The 27,944-nt window shown below is 54.2% G+C and overlaps 1 protein-coding gene across 1 annotated transcript in view; it reads right to left on the bottom strand.

Moving 5' to 3' along the window:
- TSPOAP1 (TSPO associated protein 1) overlaps positions 1-15,052 on the bottom strand; it is a 41,289-nt gene extending 26,237 nt beyond the window's left edge. The window contains exons 1-9 of the mRNA XM_068415961.1: positions 14,958-15,052; positions 14,180-14,336; positions 12,105-12,212; positions 10,223-10,351; positions 8,406-8,582; positions 5,006-5,141; positions 3,386-3,603; positions 1,495-1,602; positions 1,116-1,199 (exon numbers count right to left, since the gene is read on the bottom strand). Coding sequence (XP_068272062.1) covers positions 1,116-1,199; positions 1,495-1,602; positions 3,386-3,603; positions 5,006-5,141; positions 8,406-8,582; positions 10,223-10,351; positions 12,105-12,212; positions 14,180-14,336; positions 14,958-15,052 — 1,212 coding nt within the window. The remainder of the gene's footprint in view (positions 1-1,115; positions 1,200-1,494; positions 1,603-3,385; positions 3,604-5,005; positions 5,142-8,405; positions 8,583-10,222; positions 10,352-12,104; positions 12,213-14,179; positions 14,337-14,957) is intronic.
- Between the last annotated feature and the right edge of the window lie 12,892 nt (positions 15,053-27,944).

Below are 27,944 nucleotides of genomic sequence, written 5' to 3'. Positions count from 1 at the left end.
AGCAGCTCCGCTGTTCCTGTTGACTGACGGTGTAGGATGCTGATGGGGATGCTGCTTGAGGGGTGGAAGGCAACAGCATGCAGCACTGCTCAAGCAGATACCAGCCCTGTGCCAGACAATCTCTTAAGTTTCTTTTCCCATTTATGTAGCCTCAAAGCCCAGAATGAGAAAGACATTTCCTTGTATACTTCACAGCTCCAGTGTCACATTATTCACATACTGCTGTCTAGAACTCCATCTCCCCCCACAACAATTCATCAAGTTTTACTGTTAGTTCAAGGTCAGAGTCCTCTTGACAAATTTCAGTTAAGGAAAAAAAATTACTTGGAAGAATGATGCTAAAAGCTCTAGACTGCAAACTCAAGAGTTTTAAATGGCTGACTCTGAAACCAGGATTCAGTCTGGAGTTAAGAAAGCAACATGAGCCAGCTATCACTGTGCCTTAGAGAATACTGTCTCTGAGCAGACAGGACACTGTGGACATGTGGAGAGACACTGACTGAATTTGGCACCATCTGCAGCAACTTTGTACAACATTATAGGAATGTAATAGCTGCATAATCACATGACTCCACAGAGACACATACACATTTCCCCATCCCAATGTTTTACAGATCATCAGATATTTTCTGGCTATCCCAAGAGCTAATTCCCTGTGCGCAGGGTCTAAGTTCCAGTACTTCAAGGTGAGTTGGTCCCTTCTTGACCTTGAAAAGCTACTGTCCAGCAACATACAATGACCAATTTATTCCTTACACATCCCATTCTAACCCAGACAATGAGGCTGAGCTATGCACTACGAACTGCATATAAGTCTGAGCTATGCATTAGAACTGACACGTGCAAACGGTAAGTATCTCCTCAAAATAGCAAAGGCCACGCAGTTTCATCCAATGATTTATGTAGCTATATTCAACCCACAGCTAGCTGAAAGACTAAACAAACAATTTCAGCCTCAAGAGCTGAAGCCCCAGATTTGTGACATTGTTCAAATTAAGAGAAAGACTGGTGAATTCCTTATTAAGATCCACTCAAGAGAATCCAAGAGAGGCACGCAACAGCCTAGCTCCTCTTCTACCATTATGCTCACAACAGTAGGGAACAAGAACACTTACCAGTTCTTTGCATCTTTTATGCTTTTTCCTCACTTCATGCTCAAGGTTTTCACATTTTTTGCGCTTTTTCTTGAGTTCAAATTCCTGCACAAAACAAGCATAAGTAGATCAGCAAGCCCACATTCTTACAATGCATAAGAAATCCAAGCCCAGCTTCTCAGACCCAAACATAAAACAATATAGAAACCAAGGGAGATTTTTTTAAAAGGTAGTAAAAAAACAAAAAACTTTTCAAGTGAGACAGCTAATCCTCTCTTCCCCAAGCCTTTCACCTTCTGGAAACAGTTCCCTGTTTCCCATTTGCACATGGTAAACAGAGGGTAAAAACCCCAAGAAAAAGTATAACGCTCCTTCACCCCAAACCAGGTTCACAACTCACCAGCTGCTGTATCTGTCGGCTGCTCTTTTGGTCTGTTATTGCATTTTTGGGAGGGAAATTTTCATGTCCTTCAGAGGCAGGTCCCAGCGGTTGCACACCTGGTTCCACCTGGAAAGCAAGTGAGATGGCAGAGAGCTCAGGGACAGCCAGGACTACAGAGCACATCACGCACACCGAGGGAGAAAAGGCTCTCCTGGCAGTACCACACGGGAGAGCAACCCTCCACACGAAAACCCCTGATCTCTCAACTACATCACTGGACACGGAGAAAGGTGAACACCATACCAGGGATCTCTTAGCCACCAGAGACCTGTGCTGGGAGTCTTCTGGAGCCCAGCACCAATCAATCCAGCTTGACTAAACCATCCACATGCAACAGTGGGCTCCAGAAAGCTCTCAGATCCAAGTTCCCATTTGTGCCTCATCTAAGGTTTCAATGAGAGGCATCAGCAACACCTTTCATGAGTGTCTCCAAAGCAATAAAAAGAAGATGGAAGATGGTCAGAAGGGAGAATACAACCCTCATAAACAGCAGAAAGCAGAAATCAGTGAAGATGTCAGAATCTAAAGGCAGGGAAGAGCAGACAATACCCAAACGTACCTGGGGAAAAAACCCTCACACTCACAAATCTATAAAGTTTTTCTAAGGTGTCAGCAAGCAAATGGGTGAGGGAGATGCAGTAGGTACAATCTGTCTAGGTGCTCTGAACACATTCAGTTACGGTGCTTTGGAAGGCTTCTGCAGACACTGAGCCACCACAGCACAAGGAAGAAGGTTTTCTCTCAGGTAAGTATCTAGTAAAAATGAGAGGACTAAAAGTGAGGCAGCAGGAACTGTGCTCTCCCCAGTACTGATGTAGCAAAGTGACAAATGGTGAAGAGGGCCTCATGACACTGAGAGATTACAGAGGGCCGTCAGACAAACGATGTTTTAATAGAACCCAGTGCTTAGACAAAAAGGCAAAGAGATCTATTAGGAAAGGGAGAGAAAACTTCATTATGCCACCATATAAATCAATGAGACAGCGCCTGGAATACTGCATGCAGTGCTGCTTCCCCCAACACAAAAATGGCAGAGAAAAATGTACAAAGGAAGGAGACAGAGATGATTAACACTGTATAAATAAAGAGACTAAAAAGAAACAAAAAAAATGGCTGGAGGAGAGGAGCCTATAAACTCACGAGTGACCTGGAACAGACGAACAAAGAATGAATATTCAACACATCTATAAGAGCTAGGGAGCAGCGAGAGCAGCTGATGGGAGCTGGGAGGGAAGACAAGCAGCCCGTCCTCACACAGCCCACGGGTGTGAAATCCTGCCATGGGACGCCGGAAAACTTGGGAAGGAAAACGTGTGACCCCACACCAGAGACCCAGCAAGCGCCAGCGGACCCCGCGGTGCCGCCCCTGCCTCGGCACCCCCCAGACCGCCGGGGCTGGGGGCACCGGGGTGCAGCTGGCACCTGAGGCCCGGCCTCACGCACCCACCGCCGGCAGCCCCGCAGGCCTCCGCGGCCCCTCGCCCCCGGCCCCGCTCCCGGGGGGCGGCGCGCCCTTGCCGGAGGCGCCCACCAGGACTGACCCAGACCGCGGCCCCCCCACGGCGGGCTGAGCCCCTCGGCCGGCCCCGGCCGTCTCTCCGCGGCTTCCACCTCCTGTGTGGAGGATTTCGCCCCCCGAGCGCTGAGGAGAAGCCCCGCTGCCCTACCCCGCAGGCAGCGGAGGCCCCGGCGGGCCTGTCCCGGCGGCCCGCCAGCGGCTCGGCCCCGCCGCGGGACACCCGCTCCCCGGCGCTGCCCCGGGACCACCCGCCCCGGCTCACGGCGAAGGCGGAGGCGCCGCAGCCGCCCCCGGCCCGGCGAGGGGCCCCGCGGCAGGGCCCGGCCTTACCTGCCGGCTGCGCGGCCGCCAGCGGGGAGGCGGCGCCCTGGGGCCGCCCGGATTTGCCGGGCCGTACCACTGCGGCCGCGGAGGGGCGGCCGGGGCCCGGGAGCCGGGCAGGCCGCGGCCCTGCGGCTCCGCGCGGCCTGGGCGTGGGGCCCCGCCCGCCGCGGGCATGCGGGGCTGGGACCGTTGCGCCGGGGAGGTGGGGCCGTGCGGGGCCGTCCCTGGCAGGGGACAGGGATGGGGGTCCCGGGGCAGCAGGGCTCCCTGCCACCACCACCACAGCCATGGATGCCCATCGCTCACCCGCTGGGAGCCCGTGCGAAACACATGAAGTTCAACAAAGCCCAGTGCAAGGTCCTGCCCGTGGGTCGGGGCAATCCCAAGCACAAACACAGGCTGGGCGGAGAATGGAGTGAGAGCAGCCCTGAGGAGAAGGACTTGGGGGTGATGGGTGATGAGAAGCTCACCATGAGCCGGCGATGTGCGCTTGCAGCCCAGAAAGCCAACGGTGTCCTGGGCTGCATCCCCAGCAGCGTGGCCAGCAGGGCGAGGGAGGGGATTCTGCCCCTGTGCTCCGCTCTCATAAGACCCCCCCTGCAGTGCTGCGTCCAGCTCTGGGCCCCCAACAGAAGGAGGACACGGAGCTGTTGGAGCGAGTCCAGAGGAGGCCACGGAAATGATCAGAGGGCTGGAGCCCCTCTGCTATGGAGACAGGCTGAGAGCTGGGGCTGTTCAGCCTGGAGAAGAGAAGGCTCCGGGGAGACCTTCTAGCACCTTCCAGTGCCTGAAGGGGCTACAGGAAAGTGGGAGAGGGGCTTTTGACAAGGGCATGGAGTGACAGGACGAGGGGGAACGGTTTTAAACTGAAAGAGGCGAGATTTAGATTAGATATTAGGAAGAAATTCTTTCCTGTGAGGGTGGTGAGACCCTGGCCCAGGTTGCCCAGAGCAGCTGAGGCTGCCCCCTCCCTGGCAGTGTTCAAGGCCAGGTTGGATGGGGCTTGGAGCAACCCGGTCTGGTGGAAGGTGTCCCTGCCCATGGCAGAGGGGTTGGAACTAGATGATCTTTAAGGTCCCTTCCAACCCAAACCAGTCTGTGATTCTACTCTATGAGCCAATGTCTGAACTCTGCCAACACCAAAAACATGTGTTTTCAGCAAATGAGGGCAAAAAGAGGTGTTGGCTGGTTGGCTGGTTTCCTAGGCTGGAAAAGGCCACACAGGAGACCTGTGCTGGGGAAGACGAGCAGGACCAAGCTCCTGGCGTGGCTCAGCATCCCAGCACTGGAGTAGGCTGCCAGCAGCATCCGTGTGCCCCCTCACCCGGTGAGAGCAGACACTTGAATAAATCATTTTAGAAACCAGCACAGCACCTGTTCGCAGCAGATGCGAACCGCAGTGCTCACGTGCTCTTAAGAAGTTTCCTAAGAACAGTAATTAACTGAGTAATTAAATAGCAAAACTTTTAGATCGCTGACCCACTTGTCTCACCTCCCTGTGTGCTTCCCCTCCAAGCACTGGCTCTCCCAAGCGGGCCTCCTTCGGTAGGGGTGAACCTTTGATGCAGGTATTTAGAGTCGGTACAGGTGGTCCCAAGCGAGTGGCAGTGCTTGGCAAAGCGCCACCTGAACTGATTTTAGAGGAACGTAGACACTCCTTGAAATTCTTCAGCGCGATCTGTCTCTGCAGCCGTAACACCTCTCTCTGGGATTCCCGCAACAGGCGATCGAACTCGATGACGTTCAGGCAGCGAGGGTCATCCTGTGGGAAATGCAAACATCGTGTTGCTGACGAGCTCTAAAAGGTGGAACAGGTCGGGGTGATGATTTAATACACAAACTCCAAAAGCCTTACTGAGGACACACTGGTGGAAACCAGGTAACATGGCACACAAAGATTTCTGTTTCCTGGGTCTCCAAAGCCTCAAAAGCAGTCACTTTGCATCCCTTATGCAAATACATTATTCCTCCTGCAGACAAAAAGTAGCCTGGAATGCTTTGGCAGCTATTATCCCAGCGCAAAGCAAAAGGGCTTTTCTAAGCGTGTGCTTTCTCAGTGCTTGCCAGCAGAGAGCGTGTCAGGATAATATAATTTCATTTCCCAGCCAAACAAGAGCCTTAGCTGCTTTACCTCCTTGATGTGGGTGCTGGCGTTCTCTGCAGCCCTAACGGTGGTTAGGGTTTTAAATGCTGGAAAGAATGAAGAACATCTGGGATTTGTTCAGTTCTCGCTCAGGATAACATTTGGTTTTCAAACATTCTTGATTTCTAACCTCTTCAGAGACAGTATGTGTGGATGGGCCCCTGTCTTTAGCAGAAGGGGTCACTCCCATCCACTCCGGAACCCAAAACCAGCAGCTTTTGAAAGGAATCAGTGCAATCTTACTCTCACAAAAACAGTGAGAATATGTCACCAGCTTGTTTAATTCTTCAAAGGTTTTCAGATTTCAAGAAGGCGAAGAAACATGTACCTGCATGTCCATGCGTACATACAAAAGCTGGTTATGAAAACCTGTCTTTACAAATATGCTGCTGGAGGAGACATCGCTCAGTCCCCTGGAAAGCTCCTAAGCCAGTGAATTCAACACATAATTGGTATCCAGGACAAATTTAATTTGCTTCTTCGTTCACTAGTTATTCGCCCTAAAAATAGCATGTGCTCTATAAATACACTTTGTGTAGAAAACCAGGGTTACTCTCATGCTACGAGGGGGAAACTGAGGCAGCATTAATGGGAACTGATTACAGATTCAAGAAGCGAGCAGCTGGGCCTCCTCTGTGCCAGACCCATGTCAGGCTATCAGGGTAGCAGTTCTTTAAACAAAATGGGCTGTGGCTCTGTATAAAATCTCCCTTCCCCCACTGAAAAAAAGGCAGCCTCCAAGGCCTGGGGGAACAAGGGAGTAGAAAAAAAGCTCAGTCTTCCACTCAGAGTGTCTGTTATACATGTCCCCTGCAGCTGCCTTGCTCTTCCCTGCAATCCCCCGCTTGCAAGAGTCCACGCTGCAAGAAATTGCAGCCTGGTTTTAGCTGGAGCTGGGGTTTGGTTGGAAGCCCATCACTGGAGCATGATCTCAGGAAATCATTTTTTCCTATCCTAAGAGCCCTGACTTTGCAAAACAAGGCCAGTGCTTTTGCAGCCCAGCATGCAGGGTGTCCGTCCTGCCACTAGAAAGGAACTGAGTAGATCCGTTTCATAGCTACTGAAAAATCTGTGCTGATTTAAATACCCTAGATTAAAATTGATTTGGTTACAAACTCTGAGCGTGCACATAATATCTCTGCATATAAACCCCTTCATTGGCATAATGCATTTTGCATGCTAGGGACAGATTATGGGAATTTTGAATTTTAACTAGCTGAAAATTAAAATTTAATGAGCAGCTTGCTTGGAATAAAAATGGGAAAAACAAGATCAGACAGAACGATCTCCTGTCTTGCTCTCTTTGTGGATTCCCTGCTTGTGCATCAATACCCCCCGTTACTGGTGCCTCAGCAGGTCTCACCTGCTGAGCCAGGGTGGTCACCCACACCCTAGCAAGGCAGCAGCCGAATTCATCAACCCTGAGGATTGCACCCATATGTCTTTCCTTGGCCAGTAATGAATCTTGCTCACCCACCTTTGTCACATTCCTCTACAATTTGTCACTCTCCTGTCCCTGGCAGACTCAGGTTGCCCAGCATGCTCTGCTAGGAAACTCAGACTGCTCTGGAAAGGGTCTGTTCCCACTTCTGTGGGGGTCTGTTGTGAGAAATCAAGGGGACAGGAAGAGGATTTCTTCTTGGTGACACCATGGAGCACAGTCAGACCTGGATAACTTTTTCCTGTGGTTTAATCCAGAAGGAATCAGTGGGGTGGCTGATACAAACAGCAAACACCCGATCATTCTTGTCCTGATGAGATCTACATTAGGGAAAGACTGAGAATCTGCCTTCAAACCCATAGTTAGAATGAACATATGGGCAGGTCAGGGACAGAAATAAAGCTGCTTTCAGCGAGGAAGTATTTGTCACCTGAATATCATGTAAGTAAGGTAGGTAGAGATGTAAGTATTCATTCAGCTCAGCTGGGTGCAGGAGTGCACTACATCTGCAATAGCAAAACGGAGAATCCAGCGCAAACCCTAGCATTACTGAGCTGCTCATGAGAGTTTATTAACCCACCTAAACTGAAAACGTCCAGCTCGTGAAGAAAAGACTTATCTGATATGCCCAGAACAGGTTGCTTTAGTCACCTTGAGTGGGAATCATTTCACCTAGCTTCAGATGTCTGCAGAGGCTCCTTGCAGAGTCATCGCAGAGAAGCAGTGCTTTGAGGGAGCGACACATCCAACCAGTTTTAGACATCTGTCTTGGGATGAGCTGAATTATCCCTTTTATCCCAGCATTTATATCGGCAAGTTCTGTGCTGGTGCTGAGGGGAACGTAGGTCAGGTGCAGGCATCAGCATTGTAGATGGTTTCATGAACGCCCACCCCTGTCTAATGATTTGTACCCTTAGTCACAGTCATACAAGGATGCACCTAGTTATCACCAGTCTCGTGGTGGCTGCGAGCACTCAGAAAGCTGCAGCTCGAGACACGGGATTTAGACTGGTTCTTTGGAACACGCTTAGCTGGTTTGCTTTTTAAAGAAACACTTTAAAAGGAGGTCCTGCTTCTGCAGGCTTCTTCAAGCTTCTTGCTTGAAGCTTAGCACTGTGAAAAGTCATCCTGTATTTGTGGCTTCTCGGGGTTTTCCAGGGGGAAAGTTTTAGTTGCTGCTGAAAATGGCAGCTCAAACCCGTGAGTTCACGAAGGGACAACTGGAGTGTCCCCCAACACGCTGTTCTGGGAGGGGTCTGGACACTGTCTCTACCACACACTCACCCAATGTCCCCCATCCAAATCGCACATCAAATGCCCTCCATTTTCAGTCTACACTTGGGATTAATTGTCCTCACACCGCTTTCTGGAGCCTGGTTCCCATCACTGTTGTCACACTGCTTGTCCCCAGCCACTGAGTGACATCCCAGAAAGTGTCTCACCTTCCCTGCCATGAGTTTAGCCTGCAGCTCCCGGCACTCCTGCTGCAGAGCTTCGATCTGCTTGTCTTTCGCCAGGAGAGCGCTGGCTTGCTCTGTCAGGTCCTTGGCGCGCTGGCGGGCAAATGCTTTTTTACACAGCTCCAGGCTGGAGCCCTTCAGAGGCACCGGAGCAGTTACCTACACCAGAGAGAGCAGCGAGGGAGAAAACCACATGCATTGATGTTCGTTAACCATCACCCCAACAGCCACTGGGCAGGGAGCACTGTCAAGAGGTGCAGCTTAGCCCCCAAGGAGAGACAAGCAGACAGAGGAGCATGACAGATGTACGAAAAAGTGGGAGGAAAGAGGAAGGGCTGGATGGAGACATGGATGAAAGAAGAGGTGGGAAGGAGAAGGTGCTCAGCAGATGAGGCCAATGGGTATAGTCAGCACGGGGGGCTGCAGGCAGGGCAACAGCGGGTGGGGAGAGGAGAGAAAAACACAACAAAGGCAGAAAGACAGGAGAAGGCAGCAGAGAGGAGGAGGGGAGGATGGCAGGAAAGATGAGCATGGGAGCAAGGATGGAGGTGGCCAAACCATGAAGAGAAATGCCCCTGCCCGATCAGGAACATGGCATCCTCTGTGCGAACTTTTCCTCCCCGGGTCCTCCCGAGCATCTCACCCACATGCAGGAGCTACTTGCCAGGCCCTGGCTCCACGGGACCTGCGTACCAGGCACCAAAGGCAACTGCTGCCAGATTAACCCCAGCTCCTCAGGGTGTGCAGCTGCCTGGTCCTGCCTCCAGCCCACCCTCCACGAGCCTCAGCCATCCAAGCACTTTCTGCTCTTGGGAGGCCTGGGCCAGCCCAGGAACGCAGCAAGTCATTTCTCCCAGGGCTTGCACAGGTCTTAAACTGTCACCACCTCAAAGCTTCACTCTGGGAAAAAATAAACCAGTATTTGTATAGTTGCTGGAGGGTCTGCATAGCTGTTGGATGTATATCAAACGATTTCTCTTAACGTAGTATCTCACAAGTCCGTCTGGCAGCAACTGTTGCCCTGCAAGTACCGAAACCCCGTGACAGACGGGCGGCGCGGTGCCTGGGGACAGAGGGCAGGCAGTGCCAGAAAAACCCCCTACCTTCTCTTCAGCAAATCTTTCACTTCCTCCTTTCGATCCTAAAGGGCCCGAATTCCCCATCACAATCCCTGCTTTCCTTCCAACGGAAGAAAGGTTTTCCCTTACTCCCCTGCAATTAGGAAGCTCATGCAAGTGCTTGTGCCCAAGATCCTACGTCCATCTCCCACCACTCCTGCACTGCGTTGGATACTACAGGGTTTGCAACAAGCTGCTGTTGGGTTGGAGAAAGCACAAACCACGCGGCTTGCGCAGCGATGCGAGCGAGGTGTGGATGGGGCAGAGCAGAGTCTCTCACCCCTTCCTGTTTTGCTTCACCGCACTCCTTTTCTTATTCAAATACTTCCTGTTTCTTTTCGGTGAAGTCAGATGAATTATTTTCACGACTCGCCAAGGGAAAGCTGCGCTAATTACCTTAAACGAACACCTGAAGGTAGGCCAGCATATTTACAGCAAGAAACCAAGCAGGAGGCAATTGCTCAAAGCCAGCTCCCCGCACACGAGCAGAAGCTGGGTTTCGTGATTCTTGCCCTGCTGCTGACGCGCAAAGCACGTTTGGTGTAGGTTTAAGAAAAGGGGAAAGAAAAGGCCTTTCTAGCTCAATAGAAGTAGCAAGGGAGAAGTCCCGGCGACGAGGTGCTCTCCTAGCTCAGCATCCCGTCCCAGCTGTGCCCAGCAGCGGCGAGCCCCTGCACTCACCACTTTGAGGTTTGCCTCCTGGAGTTTCCGAGCTCTCTCCTCCAGGCGCTTGGCGATCACCGCCAGCTCCGCGTTCTTCCTCTTCAGGTGCTTCACCTTCTCCTCCGTCTGCGGGAAGCAGCTCCTGCGCTAGATGACAGAAGGAGAGGTTCGAGGTGAAGCACCCGCTCAGCTCGAAGCTGCGCACCAGGGGTGATGGGGGAAGCCAAGGTCCCCAGCCCTGCCTGACCCGCTCTGTGCCCACAGGGCTTTTCCCAGACAGGGCTTGGCCTGTTCTCCTAGAACTGTCCCAACCATTACACACCGACCTCTGCTCTTGTCACATCTCCAGTCACTGAAACCTATGTTTTTCCCAGTATTTTTGTTAATGTGATCCCTTGGTCCCCATGAGATGCCTCTCGCCCCACCCCAGGCCACCCCGCATGGTCCCTCTCCATCCGCACCACGCTCATTGCAGGCTCTGCCTTTGCCAGCTGGGACTCAGTGTGTCTCCAGCACCAGTCTGGCCTGCCCGCCCACCCTTTGGGCTTTCTCTTCCAAAGTCTTCCCATTTTATTTCCCTGGGGTTACAGGACTCAACACATCGCTGTGGATTTGTGCTGCACTGGCACTGCAAGCTTCGCCGTTGTCCTTTTTCTCATGACACCGAAGCATGAGTTGGGGGGGGACGGGGAGAAAGCGGCAAAGGACTTTATGATGTTTGCAAAGCAAATTTCCTTATTCTTCCTATTGATTCTGTTCCCTCTTAATCCCCTTTTATTTGCTTTCTGTCCGTTTCGATAAGCTGACGCTTGCCGATGGCTCGTTCTCAAGGTCGTACCCAGATGTGTTGTGCTGTCTTTTCACATCAGCAAGAACGTCAGGTCAGCTGATCCTTCCAATTATTTTCCTCCCTACCCCTGCGAGATCCCACCAAGGCGCTTGCTGCTTCCACTGCTTTTCTTCAGCTGGAAGACCGAGACTGATTTTTGAGAGTAAGATTTGATGAGAGCTTACACGATAATGCTTTGCTGAAGTCTAGATAACCGATAAGGAGTAACTCCCCAGCACGCAGGTCGTACTGGATTTATGCTTTTAGTGTAAGAAAGTTATCTAAAACATCCGTTTCGAATTTGGTTATATAAATCTGAAGTGCTGAGCATTCAAAATTTCAGGGGCCCGAGGTGGCCACATCCTGATGCCACAGGGCTGTGCGAGGGGCTGATACTGTCCAGGGAGGATGCAGGAGGGGAACATCCCCTCTTTGTATCTCCTGAGGGTCCTGGCTGCCCACCATGGGCCTGGGGAGCCAGGGATGGGGGAGCAGGGGAGAATGGGTGGCCCAGGCTGCAGCAGCCTGGCTTGGCTTTGGGTGCTGGGGGTGTGGGTGGGGAGGAGCTGGGTGCTGAGCACCCATGGGAGTGGGGGGGCAGTGCTGCACCGTCACCCAAAGCCGAGGCCGAGTGAATCAGTGTTTCTGCTTTTCCAATTAAAGAGGAAACAAGAGCGACTTCCCCCTCCCCTGCCATTAGCTCGCCGCTGCCTTGCCCTGCCTGCTCTCGCGGGCAGTTGCCTTAAAGCCTCCCGTGGTTTCCAGCAGGCAAGTAGCAGAGCAAAGATGGCAGAGAGGGCAGGACAGGGTCCTGGCTCCACTCTACATCCCCAGGAAAGGGTCCTGCTCGAGCCAACGATGCAGTGTGAAGGCACCCAGGGGACCCAAAGCACCCAGGCCCTCTTTGCCCCCTTAGCTCTCCCCAGCCAATCCCGTGTGCCAGCATCTCATGGAGTTGGCAGCAGACGGAACCTCGCCCCGGCTGGGACTCCCTCCCCACGGAGCATCCCATGCCGGCAGCCAGCCCAGTGCCTGGCTGTGACACGGGACAGGACCGCATCCTCTGCTCACCAGCAAGCTGTTCTCCTCGGCCAGGCTGGAGCAGCGGTGCTGCAGGTCCTCCAGCGCGCTCAGGAGCTTCGTGTTCTGGCTCACGAGGAAGCCGTAGTCAGCCTCGCTCTGCAAAACAGCACGGGAGAGGCAAGGCAGGGCTTCATCTGCCCGGGGTGACGGGGACAGGGACCCCCGCTGCCCGCCCTGGCCCCGCAGCGAGCCCAGCCTGGCTGTGCAGGGACAGGCAGCGAAGGGGCAGGGTGGAATGTGGAGGCTGATTTCAGGAGGCGAGGGGCTGCATGTCCTTAGGGGGACGAGTGGCCTTCAGGGCCGGGCTATATGACCTGTGGGTGACAGCTACCACCTCCATAGCTTTAGGGATGCTCTTAAGTTGCCCAGACCCTCATGTCATCCCTGGCCACTTGCATTTTGCCATAGTACCATCTAAAGCAGCTCAAAAGCCAGCAAGAGCCAGGCAGGCAGAGCACATGCCATGACACCCCAGGCAGGTGCGCAGCTCCCCACGGCCCAGGGACCCGGCAGCCTCCAGCACCGCACGGCTTTCAGAGGCGACAAGAGCTCCTCGCCTGTCTCCCCGTGCCAGCTCCCCCAGTTTGGCCCAGGAGCCTGCCCAGGAGCCAGGCCCCAGGCTCTGCCCTCTCTGTGTCAGCCCAGGCTCTGGAAGAAGGCGACATGCCGAATTTCTTTGCAAAATACCACCTTAATTTTGTCACATCAAAAGCAGCAGCAGCAGCTCTGCCGGGAGCTGTATATATAGCTTTGTGGTTACTGCTTCCTGCTCAGAGCAGCTCGCCGCAGACTTGCTGCCCAAGCAGGCTCCCAGAAAGTATTTTTGTGCGTTAGCAAAGCTATTGCTTCACAGCTGCCGCGCGGCAGCAGCAAGCCGCGCACCTCGGGATGATCTGGGCAGATGTTTTCCCAACAGCCAGGAAGGCCTTGCAGGATCCGCTCCCAGTACCCAGCAAGTCTTTGCTGGTGCTGCTGAATGGCTGCGACCTTCCTGGTGCACAGCTCTGCTTCTGCAGTTTGCAAGCCAAGGCTACAAGTGAAACAGCCCTCAGCTACCAAAAAAGCTTGGGCAGCTTGCTTGGGTAGCCGAAGGATGTTTCACTTGTAGTAAGACGTCAGGCAGGCAGCTCACAGCACTCAGATGCCACTAAGCTCCAGGAGGTCTGAGACTGGCTAAAACTCACTACACTATGACCAATACTATATTTTGGCTTCTCAATCACAGCTATTGGAGAAAAAGGGCAGGAGATCAGTGCCACAAAGTCCACCCCATCGAATACCCCTGGTGTGGCTGCCATGCCCATGCCACAGCTCTCATATCTGTATGGAAATATCTTGGCAGAGCAGGGAGGGAAAACCTAACTGAAAGTGATTAAAAAGCAAAAAAACCCCACTCTTAAAAGATAACACCCACCCCTCTCTGCTGGCCTCACGCAGTGTCCCCAGGCCCCACCAGCCCTCTGAGCCACCAGGAGGGGATGGTGGGTGCCACGAGTTGACAAGCCTTGGGCAGAGTGGTTGGCAGGTGTCCACCCTGCAGAAATCCCAGGGTTTGAGGCAGCTGAAGTGAAATGCCCCACGGGAAGAGATTGTACCACTTTCCACTTGTGGGAAAGCAAAAAGATATTTATTTTCCTCTATACTTTTTTTTTTCCCTCACCTAAGCACAAAGGCACAGTTACTGCCACTGTCCCCAGGGACATCACACCACAGCAGCCCCCAGGCACCTGGGTGCCCTCTCCCATTCCCCAACAACTCGAGGCTGCTCCCAAGGGTGAGCAGGGCAGGCCCAGGAACCAAGGAGCTCCCCAAATTCAGCTGCTGGGGGAGCCAAGCTCCCTCCCTGGTGCAGTGCTCTGGCCCAGAGACCCAGTACCAGATCCTGTGGCATCAGTCCCGTCCCCTCTGCTTTACAGGGACAGCAAGGTGCCCCCAAGAATATTTCCCTATTTCCAGCTTCAGGAACAGCAAAGCACTTCCTTGAGCTGGACACCCATGCAGGGGACGCTGAGGGTGCTGGTGGGGGGACAGAGCAGGGTGGGTGCAGGGGGTGGGGGTCCTACCAGCATCTCCTGCGCCGTGCAAGGCAGTGCCTTGGGGTGGTTCCCTGCCGCCATCCCCAGCACCACGCAGGCAGCCCCTGGGATGAAGTCAAAACGCATTATTTCCATCTTCTTGCCGCTGCCGAGGCCTCCAGCTGCTTGTCTGCACTCGCTTGCACTGAGACAGGCCGAGCAAATTCAGCCAGTGACCTCTGCGCTTGGGGTAGGAGCTGGAGAGCTTTTGTGGAGGAGCTGATGTGCTCCTGCCTCTCCCCCTTGTCAGCACTGGGTTTCTGCAGGGGACAATTCCAGCATAGCAGGGGGATCTTTTAGGGACTTATATCCACATTTGTGTATTTGAAACCTCTTTCCTGTAGCTGTAAAACAACATCTTAATTGGGGCAGGATGCAAAGACTCACAACCACTCACCCTCATCCTTCCAGGTTGTCCCCAGTTCAGCAGAGGTTTCTTGACATGACTCTAAAGCCCATGACGCAGCAAAGGCTGGGATGTCCTAGACCATGCAGAGACCTTTCCAGTTCCCTGGGTGTTGCAGGACCCCTGGGCGAGGTGTCATGGAGCAGGAGAGTGTGGCTGTGTGCTCCAGGCCGGGGCCAGGCACACAGCCAAGCCTCCCCCCTGCCAGCACGTCCCACTGCGGCTGCAGCTCCTTGGGGCTTTGCCCAGAGAGGCGCAAGGGGCATCTGCAGCGAGAAGACGTGGAAGCAGGAGATCCTTGCTGTGCCAGGACGTCTGTCCCACGCACGGACCTCGCTGCCCAGAAAAGCTTTGCCAAACCTTCCCCCCAGCGCTAAGCTGGCGCCGGCTGCGTCTGCTGAACCCTCCTCCAAGACTGCGTAGAGCCTGGAACCGAAGGACTGTCTAGACGTCATCCCACACTCATTAAACATTCATTTCCTATAATGAAATAGCTTTTAATTTATTAACCGCTCCGCTGTTCCTCCAGGTCCCTGTGCTGCGAGGTGCGGCCTCGCTGCAGCCGTGCTCACAGCCCCACGGACAGTGCTTTTCAAAGGGAGCTGGAGGAAACTGTTAGGGAAAAGAGGCACAGAGGCTGCCCCAAAGGGACTCGTCTTGATAAAGACACGCAGCAGTGCTGGCAGAAGCTGAAATCCAAAAGCATCCCTCGATCAGGGGGGTTTTCAGTGAGCTGGAGTCGGCAGGAGCTGAGGCAGAGCTGACAGCACAGGGTGGCAGGGAGGGTCTCTGGGCAGCCACACCCCCCAGATCAGGACATCCTTGGCCACTAAAAAATTAATCCAAGTGATATGTTCTTTGGCCATGGGGGAAATTTACTAAAACCAGAGCAAGGCAGGAGACGAGCGGCAGGAATGCTGAGGAAGGAGAGCAGACGGCAGCTCCCTTGTGCAGCAGGCATACGGCTTTGAAGTCTCCCATTACAGGGAAAACGTCATCATCTGTCACCTGTTTTGGCAGGTAGAGCCCAAAATACAGTTTCTTCAGGATGCATCAAGAATGAGGCAAACAAAAGCCTCAGCATGGCAGCTCTAAGCAAGCTGCTGCTTTTTCATCTGAAAACTTCAAAAAAGCAACAGAGAGCTGCAGCAGCTTTTGAAGGGAAAGGTGACCAGCCAGGCTGCTAAATGGGTCACGCAGCCAAAATCCCCCTGAAGCACCCAGAGCAGCCTTTAAAGTCCTGTGGAAAACTTGCAGAAAGCCATTAGGGGGACAGTAAATCAAATCACAGCGAGAACGACAGATGCTGCCTGCAGCAGCGGCTGCTCTGCAATGCAGCTCAGGCTGCTGGTGCCTCGTGGCATGGCCTGGCACGGGCCAGCCAAGAGGGTTCCCCCACGCCAGCCCTGGGGAACATGCCAGTGTCTCAGGCCAGCCTAGCTCTAAAATCCCTGCAGAGAACCAGATGGGGAAAAGGAATTTACCAGGTGGCCCCACAAGCGGGAGGTCTCAGGTGGCTTTTGGAGGCAGGCAATCTCATGGCTGATTTTAAAACATACACAGTTTCAAGATATGTTAAACATGTACAATTTCAAGATGTCCCTGCAATGACTTCCCTATCTGCAGCAGATATGGGTTCAGCTGCTGGGTTTGCTTCACAAAAGCCAGCTCTGAAAACCAGCCCCCTCTTTGCAGACCGATTTCCTAGGTGATCAGCTTTCCTGCTATCTTAGATATATTAAACCCATCACTTCCCCTTCATTTGAAATCACTGTCACTGAGCCTCCACCATGGCAAAGCCCTTTAGCTGTTCGTTCCAGCTGACTTTGGTAATTAGTTTCCTTAACTTCTCAATCCTCACCACTTGGAAATGAAACCTGTCATTGCCAATCCATTTTCTCCTCTTCCATCCAGTTTGAAGGGAATCTGCTCCCTCACAGAACAGGGTTATTTCCCGTAGGCTGCTCTTCCGCAGTGCCCTCGCTGCGTGTCAAAAGCAAGACAAAAATAGCATCACCTCCTGTTCGGTCAGTGAGCAAGAGCAAAACCCATCGGAGCACGCTGCGCGCTGCGGCGAGCATCATCCCAGCGGGGGGTAAAAGGGATATTTTTGTTAAAGGTATGGCAGAAGTAAGAGACATGCCTGGGATGCAGCCGTGGTTATTCTCCACTCCTTTGATAGGCAGCCTGTGTCCCACAGCACTCTGTGCTTCCTTCATTCTGTGCCACGTTCCTGGTTTCAGACGCAAATGTCTCTGTTCTTCCGTTGACTTCACGGCACTTCCCCGCCAGCTCCTCGCCCGGCGCGTTGCCAACTCCCATTTCCATGAGTTAGCATTTTCTCCCGCTGCCCATCCCTCTTCCAGCCTCCTACTTGCCCTTATTTATGAGATTTCCTCATTTATCTGATTGTTATCACCCCATGTAACAAATTCACGGAAGAAAAAACCCGTTCGAGGCTATTAACTTCAAAGATGCTGCCTCCAGTATGGGAAGTGCTGGAGCCACAAATTGCAAGATATTAAGAGAATATTCGAGGGGACACTCACTATATATTTGCTCTTTCTTACGCTTCCCCAGGCACCCTCTCCTGCACACCCTCTGACCACTGCTAGCTCCTCATATGCTCACAGTGTGTGTAAAATGAGATATGCAGCTAAAATTGGAGTCTCACAAATTTGGCCCCTCTCTATCTTTAAAGCCTCTTATGAAAGCACCATCATCCATCCCAGGAAAACAAACCTCGCTGCTCCAGGAGGAGAAAAATCAGCTCAGTAGCCCTGACCGCCCTGGCTCGGCTGTCCTTCGATGAGCTCAGCTTCTCCAGCCTCCCCAACCAGGGAGAAATTAATGTTCCTGCAAAACTGAGACAAGGAGGAATGTGAGTGGAAAATAAACTCTCAGGGCAGAGGCAGAGCGTCAGCGCTCCAAAATCCAAGGCTGCAGCTGGGTCCAGTGTGCAACGCAGGACGATTTCTCCCCTTTAACAGCAAATCCAAAATACAAGAGGCTTTTCAAGCAGATGAGAGAAAATGACACTGAAATACCACACGGCTGCTGCAAAGGCAGCCCTGAACCGCTCCCGACTCACTGCGCACGCGTTTCTTCATCTTTCATAATCAGACATAAAATGGGGCAGTTGGTTGAGAGGAACGGAGGGTTTGGAGAAACCCTTTCCCCCAAGGCCAGCCTGTCCCTGCTCCGCAGAGCCCAGCACAGAGACCCTCCTCCCAAGGATGGACCCAGTGGGGACTCTCCCAGGAGAAAGGTCCTGCTCAGGGTGCAGGTTCTCATCTGGCTGAACAACTGCTGGTGTCATCAGTCATCAATTTGCTCCTCGCCCCACTCTCCAGTGTGGTACAGAGACCTGTAACCCGTACTCCTCCCAGCTGGCTGTTACCTGCCTAAAGCAAAAGCATGACAAGGCATGCATGGCCCCGGACACGCTTTCCCCAGCTCGGACCCAACCTCTCCCCACGTTAAACACAAATCATTTTTCAAACCCAGGATGTACGCAGCTAGAAACTGCAGATGATGATTGCTGGGGTATCATCCACCTTGGTTACCAGATAACCTGCAGCATGGGGTTGTGCAAAGCAAGCTCAAGTACAACAACATCACCTTCCTGCCCTTGGGTCACTCTGTGACCTCTGGGCACCCCTGTGTCCCTTGTAGGGTCTTTTCCCACCTACACACCTTGTGAGAAAGATGTCTGCGTTTCGTAGGATGAGAAACACATAAAAAGCCTGTTCTACCAACTACCATTTTAACACCGATGTAACAAGCTTCTCCCTTGTCTCTTATCAGCTTTCAGAAAGATTTGGCCTCGCCTCACTTCTAGTAAAGCAGGACTGTGCTCCAGTCCCCACCACAGTCAGGGGACACTCACGGCATCTCTGTTTCATTGCACAGCTTGTAAATGGGTGAAAGCCAGACTGCATACAATAACACCGTGTTTGGTTGTAAAATTCAGGTGGCCCATCAGGAGCCAAGACAGCCAAGCTACATTTTTCCCCTATTGCAGATTTTTCTGGGTGCTGCCGAGCAAGCCATTGAATCTGCAGAGAAGTAGGCTCAAGCAACGGTATTTCCACTAGAAAAAAGAAAATGTAGAAGAAGTGGGAAGTAAATGTGCTAACATCTTCAGCACAAACACAGAAAGACTTTGCAACCTCTGCTTCTTGCATACTCATGTGTTACCAATCATTTGAGCTAAAACATGGGTATTGGCTTCCTAGAGACATTTTTGGGCCTTTTTGTTGTTTAGCTCTGAGCAAAGGTCAGCCTGCAGCTCCCAACACTGCAGGCTCAGGCCCGGACAACCCCAAGGTCTTTGTGGAGCATCTGGACTCTTTTTGGATGCCATGTGCCAGATAATTCTATTCTGTAAGCATGCAAAAAAAAAAAAAAAACCCTGGGGAAGAATGATAAAATTTAGCTCTTTCCAGGTTTGGTGTTTTGATGGCTGGAGCAGGGACGATTGTTCTCCAATATCTCATCTTTCTTGTAACAGAAACTCTAATCCAAAGAAACACTCCCTAGAAAGGCGTGAGACTTTGGTACTGACGAGTGCGCTTGGGAACAAAGCGCGTGGCCCCGGGCTGCGTCAGGGCTTCACCCTGGAAAGCCACTGAGCTGCAGTTCAGTAAATCCCCCACCCATACAGAAGTGCCACTGCCCTCTAACAGGATCATACCTTGAAAAGTTAATACCAGGTCTCCTTCCCACCTTCTCTAAGAGGAGACCTTATCGCTCTCTACAACTACCTGAAAGGAGGGTGTAGGGAGGTGGGGTCGGTCTCTTCTCCCAAGTAACAAGCGATAGGACGAGAGGAAATGGCCTCAAGTTGTGCCAGGGGAGGTTTAGATTAGAGATCAGGAACAATTTCTTCACTGAAAGGGTTGTCAAGCACTGGAACAGGCTGCTCAGGGCAGTGGTGGAGTCACCATCCCTGGAGGGATTTCAAAGACACGTAGATGTGGTGCTGAGGGACATGGGTTAGTGGTGGGCTTGGCAGTGCTGGGTTAGCGGTTGGACTTGATGATCTTAAAGGTCCTTTCCAACAAAAATGATTCTACGATTCTAAGTAGCTTAGAGATGGAGGGAAAAAAATCATCCCCTTGCACCACTCAGAAGAGTTAGAGGTGCTGTTCAGTGGTCAATATGGAAATGTGAACAGCAAGAGCAGCAGAAGACTTACAAACTGATGCCCAAAAGGGTATTTTCCCAGAACTGCTAAGCAGATGGCTGGGATCAGAAAGCCTGCACTCCCAGCAGGAGGAGGGCAACAAGCCTGCCAGCATTGCACATGCCATTTCTCTTCGTGCTATTCCAGCAGGAAGGAAGACTACAGCCACAGGACACCTAAAACAAGCAAGCAAAAACATTGGCGAGTCCTCTGGCCAAAAATTTACAGAGGGTGAAATGAGAAAGATGCTGAGGCGAAAGATCACGGTGCAGTAATGGCCAACACCAACATGGTGTGACAGCCCTGTCGCAAAACCAGTTTGTTATCACCCATCCAGAGGGGCCAAGGACACAGCGAGGAGGCAATGGCTGGTGTCCCTCATCCTCCATGTCCCACACAAGTGACCTGGCCAAGCCATTTGGACATGACTTTGTACAGAGAGTATGAGCTTACTTAGAAAGACAGTTAAAATGAAAATTACCTTCCCCTTCATACAGTCTCGCTTTGCCTTTTCTTCCATTCATTCCTACAAATAAAGTCACGCTGGCTCCTCACGGCAGGCAGCTATCTGAGCTTGGCCGTACACTCACAGCGCTTGCAGAAAACAGCGCTAAGTCATTCGTATGAGGCTGAGCATTGCCAAGACAAGAAAAATTCATTTACTCAGATTTTGAGCAAGAGGGAGTATGATCTTTTTCTAATTGGGATTACAGGAAATTGTGTCCATAACAGCAAGAACTGGCTTCATTGCCCAGGAAGACCTTCATGCCCTACTGCCATCTTTTATTCTGCTGACCTACCCTTTCTAGTCAAGGGTACAGCTCTGTGCACCCTCAGACATTAAATGGATGGTTTTCCATCTTTGCCAATGGAAAATTTGAAGCTCTTGAAATGCCACGGATGTGCAGGGCGCTGCATCTTCAGGACAGGGTTAAAGAGGTGGTGGGATGCCAGCCCTTGGAGATACTCAACACTCGCCTGGGCAGGTGCTGAGCAACCTCTTCCAGCTCTGGAGCCAGCTGTGCTCAGGGCAGTGGCTGGACACGAGGCTCCAGGTGTGTCCCCCAACCCACCTCCCTAACTCCAGAGATCCCTTGCCAGCTCCTAAATGGGAGAAGGGCAACAGCTCTCCACCCTCAGCACTCAGGAGGGACCTGAGCAAGAAAGCAGAGATTAACTTGACCTATGGATGGTATTAACATCCGCCCATAGACTCCCCGAGGGAATGGCAGAGCAATAGTGGCGGAGGCTGGGACACACGGCAAGAGCTTCATCATAAAATCAACATCTTTAATCAACTCTGGCAGCGATGAGCCCTCAGGAGGCTCTTCCCTGCACCAGGAGATTACTCCCTGGAGGCAGCTGTCCTGTTTGCATAATGCAGCTCTGACATCCCAAGGACAAGTGTCAAAAGGAAGCCCAGCTCCAGCAGCAGGACACACGGCATCCGTAGCGCTTGTCCCAGCCTGGCCAGGAAGAGACACGCTTTTGGAGGGGAGCTGTGTAATCATCCCCTCGTCCTCAGCTGTAACAGTTGGAAGCCTTTCACATCACCAAAGCCATTTGACTTCAGGAGAAAATGCTGGATTTTTTTTTTTTTTTTTTCCAGGAAAAGACAAGTTAAACTTTCTGGGTATCACCATCAATGTTAAGGATGGTGCCGCCGTGGTACCACCACAGTAACATCAGGGTACTACTGTGGCACTACCACAATACAGCAGAGTACCACCAGGTACCACAGTACCATTACTCTGATACCATCACGGCACCATCAAGTACCACCATGGTACTGCCCTGGTACACTGGTACTATGATGATACTACCATGGTGCTGCCAAAACCCCATGGGAGCGGGAAAGGAAATATTAGTCACCCACCAAGCCAGGAGCCTCCAGGATCACGGGGAAACACTCAAAGCAACCCAAGGACCAAGGCGAACTGGATGGCAAGTGCTCAGCAGTCACCACCATAGAAACCAAGTGGGGTCCTCACCCCCTCCCCACCACCCATGTGCACAGCTGGTGCAGGGGGTACCCGCTGCAGGGATCAGCTGGAGCTGGGTGCATGGCCCCCACCCCGCAGGATGCTGTTTGGCTGCTGGAGCACCCACAAACACCCCTTTGAACCAGCCACCTGCCCCCCTGCCGCTCCCACCCAGGCTCCCCCACCAAGGCACAGTGCCTACCCCCTCCCTTGCTGGCCGGCTCTCCCAAAGAGAGGGAAGATAGTAAGTTTGGCACAACCGATTTGACTCTTAGGGTGGATAGAAAAGAGGGGTGGGAGCAGAAATCCTTCCCATTCTGCTCCCCTATTTTTTGGCTGAGGTGATTCTGGAACAGCCAGGGGCTGTGGTCAGAGGCAGCCCAAGGGCTGCTTGGTTCAGTGTGGCCTTTCCCTAAGCATCACGATAAACAGCCCTTCAAAAAAGACACCCAAGAAACCATGATTGAGTGAAACCATTTTCTCTCTTGGTGGGTTTCCAGCAGTGCCGTTTCTCCTGCGGGCTGGTCCAGCCTGCTCTCCAGCCGGGCTCAGCAGCACAGCACAGGCTTGGCTCAAAAACCTCCTGCTAAACCCCGACCAGCTCTGCTCAGCTCTTCTCCCCCGTGCTCAAGATGACCAGGCTGAGAGCCGATTTCTCCCCTATTTTCAAAGCAGCGCAGAGCTACCCCAGCCCCCAGAGGATCCCAGGAAGACGGCTGATTTTACCCATGGGAAAGGAGAGCGAGCTGTCCTAAGCAGGACAAGCTGATGAACTTCTGTGGCCTGGATCAAGGAAGAGAGACTCTGAAGGAGCATTTAGGGCTGCTTTTAGAGAGATGCTGCAAGGGACCAGGCATTGTATCGCCTCGAGGTGCCCCGGTGCTGTCTGCAGGGACAGGTTCCCCCTGCAGCACAGGTGCCCCAAGGCCTCCCGGACCACCCTGAGCAGAGAGGGGATGCTCTGGAAGGGGGTGGCAGTGAATCACGTCCCTGCCACTACCTGCAGAGCCATTGATGCTGCCGGCACGAGGAGATGCTGCAGGGATGGCTCAGCCTTTGCTGGTGTCTGCACCAGGTGGGCTCTGCCCAGCACTGGCCCCATCAGGGCTCTGGCAAGACCCCGCACCAGCTCCAGCACCAGCCAGGGGAGAGGCAGCTGGAAATCCCTGCAGAAGGGCAGCAAAGGCAGCAGCTCCTTCTCTCGCATGCCGGTGCGTGGCAGCAGCTCTGGCAGCTCCCAGCCCTCTGGGGAAGGTTTTGTGGGTGGCTCAGCCACAGCCAAGCGCAGCTATTTCCCGTGCCCGTCTCGTACCGAGGTAACATCCCCCCGATGCCCTGATGCCTCTCCCCCAAAAACACACACCACCGCACCCCACCTGCCAGCAAACACACCCCGGCAGCCGCCTTACCTGGGGGGGTCTGTCTGTCCGGTCACGTCCGAGCCCGTCCATCGCTCGCAGCGGCCTAAGGAGCTCCGGTGCGGAGCGAACCCGCTGTGGGTCCGGAGGGGGCCCGCAGAGGGTCCCTGGGGACTCTTCGTGGGGCTGGGGTGCTCCGGCCCCCTCCAGCCCCAGGGACAGCTGGCAGCTCGCCCTGTCACTGTCACCCCCCGCGCCTTTACGCGTGTCCAGGTCCGGGCAGGTGGAGGCCACGGGGATGGCATGGCCCGGTGCGGGGGTACAGCTCTGCCCCGCCGCCGGCCCCCCCCGCCGCGGCTCCTGCATGGCTGGGGCAGGGCGCTGGGCTCAGCCGCTGCTCGCGAGGGCTCCCGGGGGCTCCGGCAGCCGGCACGGAGAACCCGAAGGCATCAGAGCCGCGGCGGCCGGAGCAGCCCGGGCCGCGCTCGCTCCCGGCGGGGACGGAGGCGGCGGCAGCAGCCGCATCCCTGCGCCGGGGGAGGCTCCATCCCCGCCTGGATCCGCCGGCTCGGCGGGCGGGCGCCTGCCCCCCCCGCTACACCCCGTACAACGGCTGCTGCCCGCCGCCCTCAGCCCCCCGCCGCCCCATGCCCGGGATAACGTAGCGGAGGGGCCGAGGGGGGGAGCTGCCAGCCCCTCACCGTGCCTTCGGGCAGCCCCCGGCGCAGCCGCTGCCCACTCATCAATATTAAGCCGGGCAGCCCCGAGTGGGGGGGGGACCGGGCCGCCAATGGCGGCGGCTCCGCCGGTTTCCGTGGCAACGGTGCGGGAATGGGGTTTGCTGCCTATTGATGAGGCAGCGCGGGGGGGGAGCGGGCGGGCAGCCCCCCACAGTCCCCCCACCGCATCACCCCTCCGGGACGGGGCTCCGGGCACCCTGCGCAGGGCGAGCACGTCTACCCTGGGAATGGCTGCGGGTGCTTCCCCTCCGGGCACAAGCATGGGCAGCTCAGCCCTGCCCCGGGGGTGCTCGCACACCTCCCCTCCGGGGGAGCAAGGCCTCAGCCCCCCACAGACACAGCCCGGGACACCGGGAACAACCCGCTGCTGAAAACACAGGCCGGGCCCTGCCTGCAGCATGCCCAGGGGAGGGGCTGCCATGGGCAAGAGGCAGAGGATGCTCAGGGGACAGCCGCCAAGCCACCCTGGGGGACATGTGTCTGCCCTTGCTCCCCAGCCCTGCTCAAAGCTTGACCCACTGCAGAGCAAGGTTTGATGATCCCCAAATCAAGAGGGGTGGCACAGACTTTGTACCACAGCTGAGCAGCAGGAGAGGTCCTGCCTCCCCACATCCTTGTGTGTGGCTACAGCTCCCAGTCCCACCGCTGGTGCCTCCCCACTGCAGGGTGGGGACAGCATCTGGCATTTCACAGCACAGTCATTGCTCCTGCACCAGGAGAGCCTGCTCTGGGCCTCCCGCTCCAGGGGAGGGTCTTTGGTGCCCCTTCCAGACACCACTTTGTGAGCACCTCCTTTGAGAGCTTTATCAGCACATCCAGATGTGGGCTGTACAGATGTGTCAGCTCTTGAAATAGGTGACATTGGCTGTGCATCATCTCTGCCTGAGCAGAGACAGCGCAGGCAATCACCACTAAGACAGTTATTCCTCACCGCTGACTGCAAAGGGTGCAGATGACCCACTTAGATGGAGTCCTGCACTGCAGGGAGTTACCACCAGGTCTGTCTCACATGTCCCAGCAGCCTGCCATCCCACCCAAATCCTGGATCTCCAAGCCATCCATTATCAAGGAGTGCATGTGCATGGTGGGGGGAAACACCAATCTGATGATGAGCAGCAAATGAAGCCAACAGAACCGAGGAAAGATTCCAAACAACCGATCCCACCTTCCTGCATTTTCTGGTACTTGTTTACCTTCAAAACACCAGCTTAAGTGACTCCCTCCCCTCCAGGAGCAGCTCAGGATGAGTCTCATGACCTCCCACTGCTGGGATCCCCCCTGGTCCCTGCCCATGACTGTTCCCCACCCCGGGGAGACACCAGGCAGGATCTCCGGGTGCTGCGCAAGCATGGCACAAGGCCCAGGCGCTGCACTGCTCGCTGACAAGACAGCACAAGCAGGTTTAATTAGCAGGAGGCGAGAGCCAGCAGCGGGAAGGGAAATGCACCCCTGATAAGATCGTGCGGTTGCAAGCAGAGCGCGCGCCGCTCAGCACGGCCTCCTTGGGAACCCTGCTCCGACACATCTTGTTTTGCACTTCCACTGCCACGTGCTGCTCACGGTCTCTGCTCATCTCATCTGGGAGATGCTGCCACCACACCCCCCCCAGGCAGGTTTCTGCTTCTCCTACTTACCTGGTGGTGCAGGGACAGGGGTACAGTGCATGGTCCCCCATGGCCTCCTGCCCTCTCCTGCCAGGGAGCAGCAAGAATTGGGCTGCTCTACAGTGGGCAGCAAATGAGAAGCCAAGTGTGACCCCAGCACACACAGGGTCCTCAGAAACCAGGGAGCCATCCCACAGCTTTTGAGGAGGACACTGATAACAGGGTCCCTTGGCAGTCTCAGACAAGATAAGATGAGCCAGGGCAAGGGACCCCAACCAGGAGCAAGAGGAGACGGAGACAGAGCCAGGGCTACAGACAAGGCTACAGCATAGGTGTGGGGTCCATTCAGGGTGCAGGGCCACAGACAAGCTACCTGAGACATGGGTCTAGGGTCCATCCAGAAGACACTGCTGGAGAGAAGCTTCTTCCAGTATAGTTCCAGGGGCCATCTGGGAGACAAGACCAGAGGTTCACCTACATCAAAGCCCAAATAAGGACTGAAGACCCAGGGCTGAGCTTAAATAATGCTCCTGGCCCAGGAGCAGCAAGTCCACAGGGTGGGGTCCCAGGTGAGGCTGCTCAGGGCAATTAAGACCAATTAGTGCCTCCTGGGTCCTGTTGAGCTCCTCCTCTGGCTCCGTGGATGGCATTTGGTAGGGAACAGGAGGGGTTCATGGGAGCTCCGTTGTGGTCTCACCTGGGGAAGGAAGCATGAGGACAAGCACCCAGGGCCATGCCAGCCCTGGGGGATCTGCATGGGGGTGCAGGGATGATGGTATGTATCAGCACTCATAGGCACCTCCAGATCGAGGTGACCCGTGGGTGCCAACCATTTGCACCTTCTTTCCAGCAGACCCCTGGGAGTGGCCCCAACAAGACGGCCCCTCCTGACTCTGTGCACGAGCTCACACTGGTCACTGCAGGAGCATGCAGGGACATGAGTGGGCACCTGCTCTCCCAGCGCAGTCCCTCAGCTCCCACTCCCCACCTCTGTGCACCCACCCTGTGGCCAGGGGGTCGTTCTGGCACGTCCTGGTGCAGCTCCAAGGAGGAGATGCGAGTGGCCATGTTGCCCACACTCGTTCATCTCGCTGACCCTGCCACCCCCAGCAGCACATGGCCGCTGGCAGGGACCGAACCTAGCAGAAAAGGGGATGTGATGGGCTGGCCCTGCCGGGGGTCTCGGTGCAGCCCCAGACGTGGTGGCCCCGCACAGCGCAGCGTGGAAACACCATTGCCCTGGGGATGGGGTGGGAGAGCCTGGACGCCGGCAGAGCCTGGCTGGGCAGCTTTCGATGCCTATAGCCCTCCCCAGAGCCACCCCAACAGCGCTGGGAAGGGCACCCACACCCTCTGCAGCACCCGGAGGGGTCTCAGTCCCAGCCCCTGCCCTGCTCGGGGCACTTCTGGGTCTGCAAAGCAGCAGGGAGTGGGGCCCATGCCGCCTGCCCACCTCGGCGGGGTCAGACGGGGCAAGGATAAAAGAGCCGGGGTCCTTGGGAGAGCAGGAGCTCACCCCAATAGGGAGAGGACATGTTTCTCTGCGGGAACCTGCCAAAAATGCATTCAGTGTGGAGGGAGAGCACTGAAAAATGGAGGTGGTTTATTTTTTTAAAAAAAAAAAAAGAAAAAAAGTAGCAGTTTCTGTTTGCTGCTCTCAGCAAGAAACACGTTTCCAAACGTCTCTCCCGGCAGCGGACGCTGAGTGGCTGTAATACTCATAACCACAATAGTCCTCGCTCAAAAACATTCGCTATTTATCCTTCCTAACGCTCGAATATTCATCATCAGGAGGTGAACTTTCAAAACTTTTATGTGTTAAAGGTTTGGCCTTGCTTTCCCCCCCCCAGCACGCAGCAAAACGAAAGCTGCTCCGGGCGGTCTGCGCTGGCTGCTTGCAGGGGGGTTTTTTTTAGCCCTTTTTCGTTTTTACTGTTTAGACTCTTGCCTCCTTGTGACCATGACAACAGTTTTGATTTGATTTTTTTTTTCCCCCCTTCCCTTCCGCATCCCCTTCGAACAGCCACAAAACCAGGGAACGTGGGAAAGCCGGGACAGCGAAGAGAAGAGAAACACCCCGGTCCTTTCTGGCCAGCCTGGGGACGGGTCAAAGTGAAAGAAAAATACCACAAACTCAATGAAAACACCCACAAACGCTCCTGAGACCAGCACAAGGAGTTTTACAGAGTGTGGAAACTTTCCATTAACGTTTCGGCTCAAAAAAAAGGAATAAAAATGTGTATTTTTAATATATTTTTTCCTACTGTTTTTAGATGCCCTCTCCCACGGGCAGGAGATGGGGAGTTGAAGCCAAGGGTGAAGATGCCTGGGGGGATTCGGGAGGTGATGTTTAGGGAACAGGGACCCTCCTCCTGTGTCCCTGGAAGCTGGGTTGGCTTTAGACCCCCCCACCAACGAAGGATGAGCCAGGGGGGTGTGGCTGGAGGGAAACAGGGACCATAGGAAGGTCTCTTT

Source organism: Nyctibius grandis, chromosome 18 (assembly GCF_013368605.1).
Source record: "Nyctibius grandis isolate bNycGra1 chromosome 18, bNycGra1.pri, whole genome shotgun sequence".
Classification (NCBI taxonomy): Eukaryota; Metazoa; Chordata; class Aves; order Nyctibiiformes; family Nyctibiidae; genus Nyctibius; species Nyctibius grandis.
Note: the sequence above shows the minus strand (reverse complement) of the source record. Positions and strands in the feature narration are given on the sequence as shown.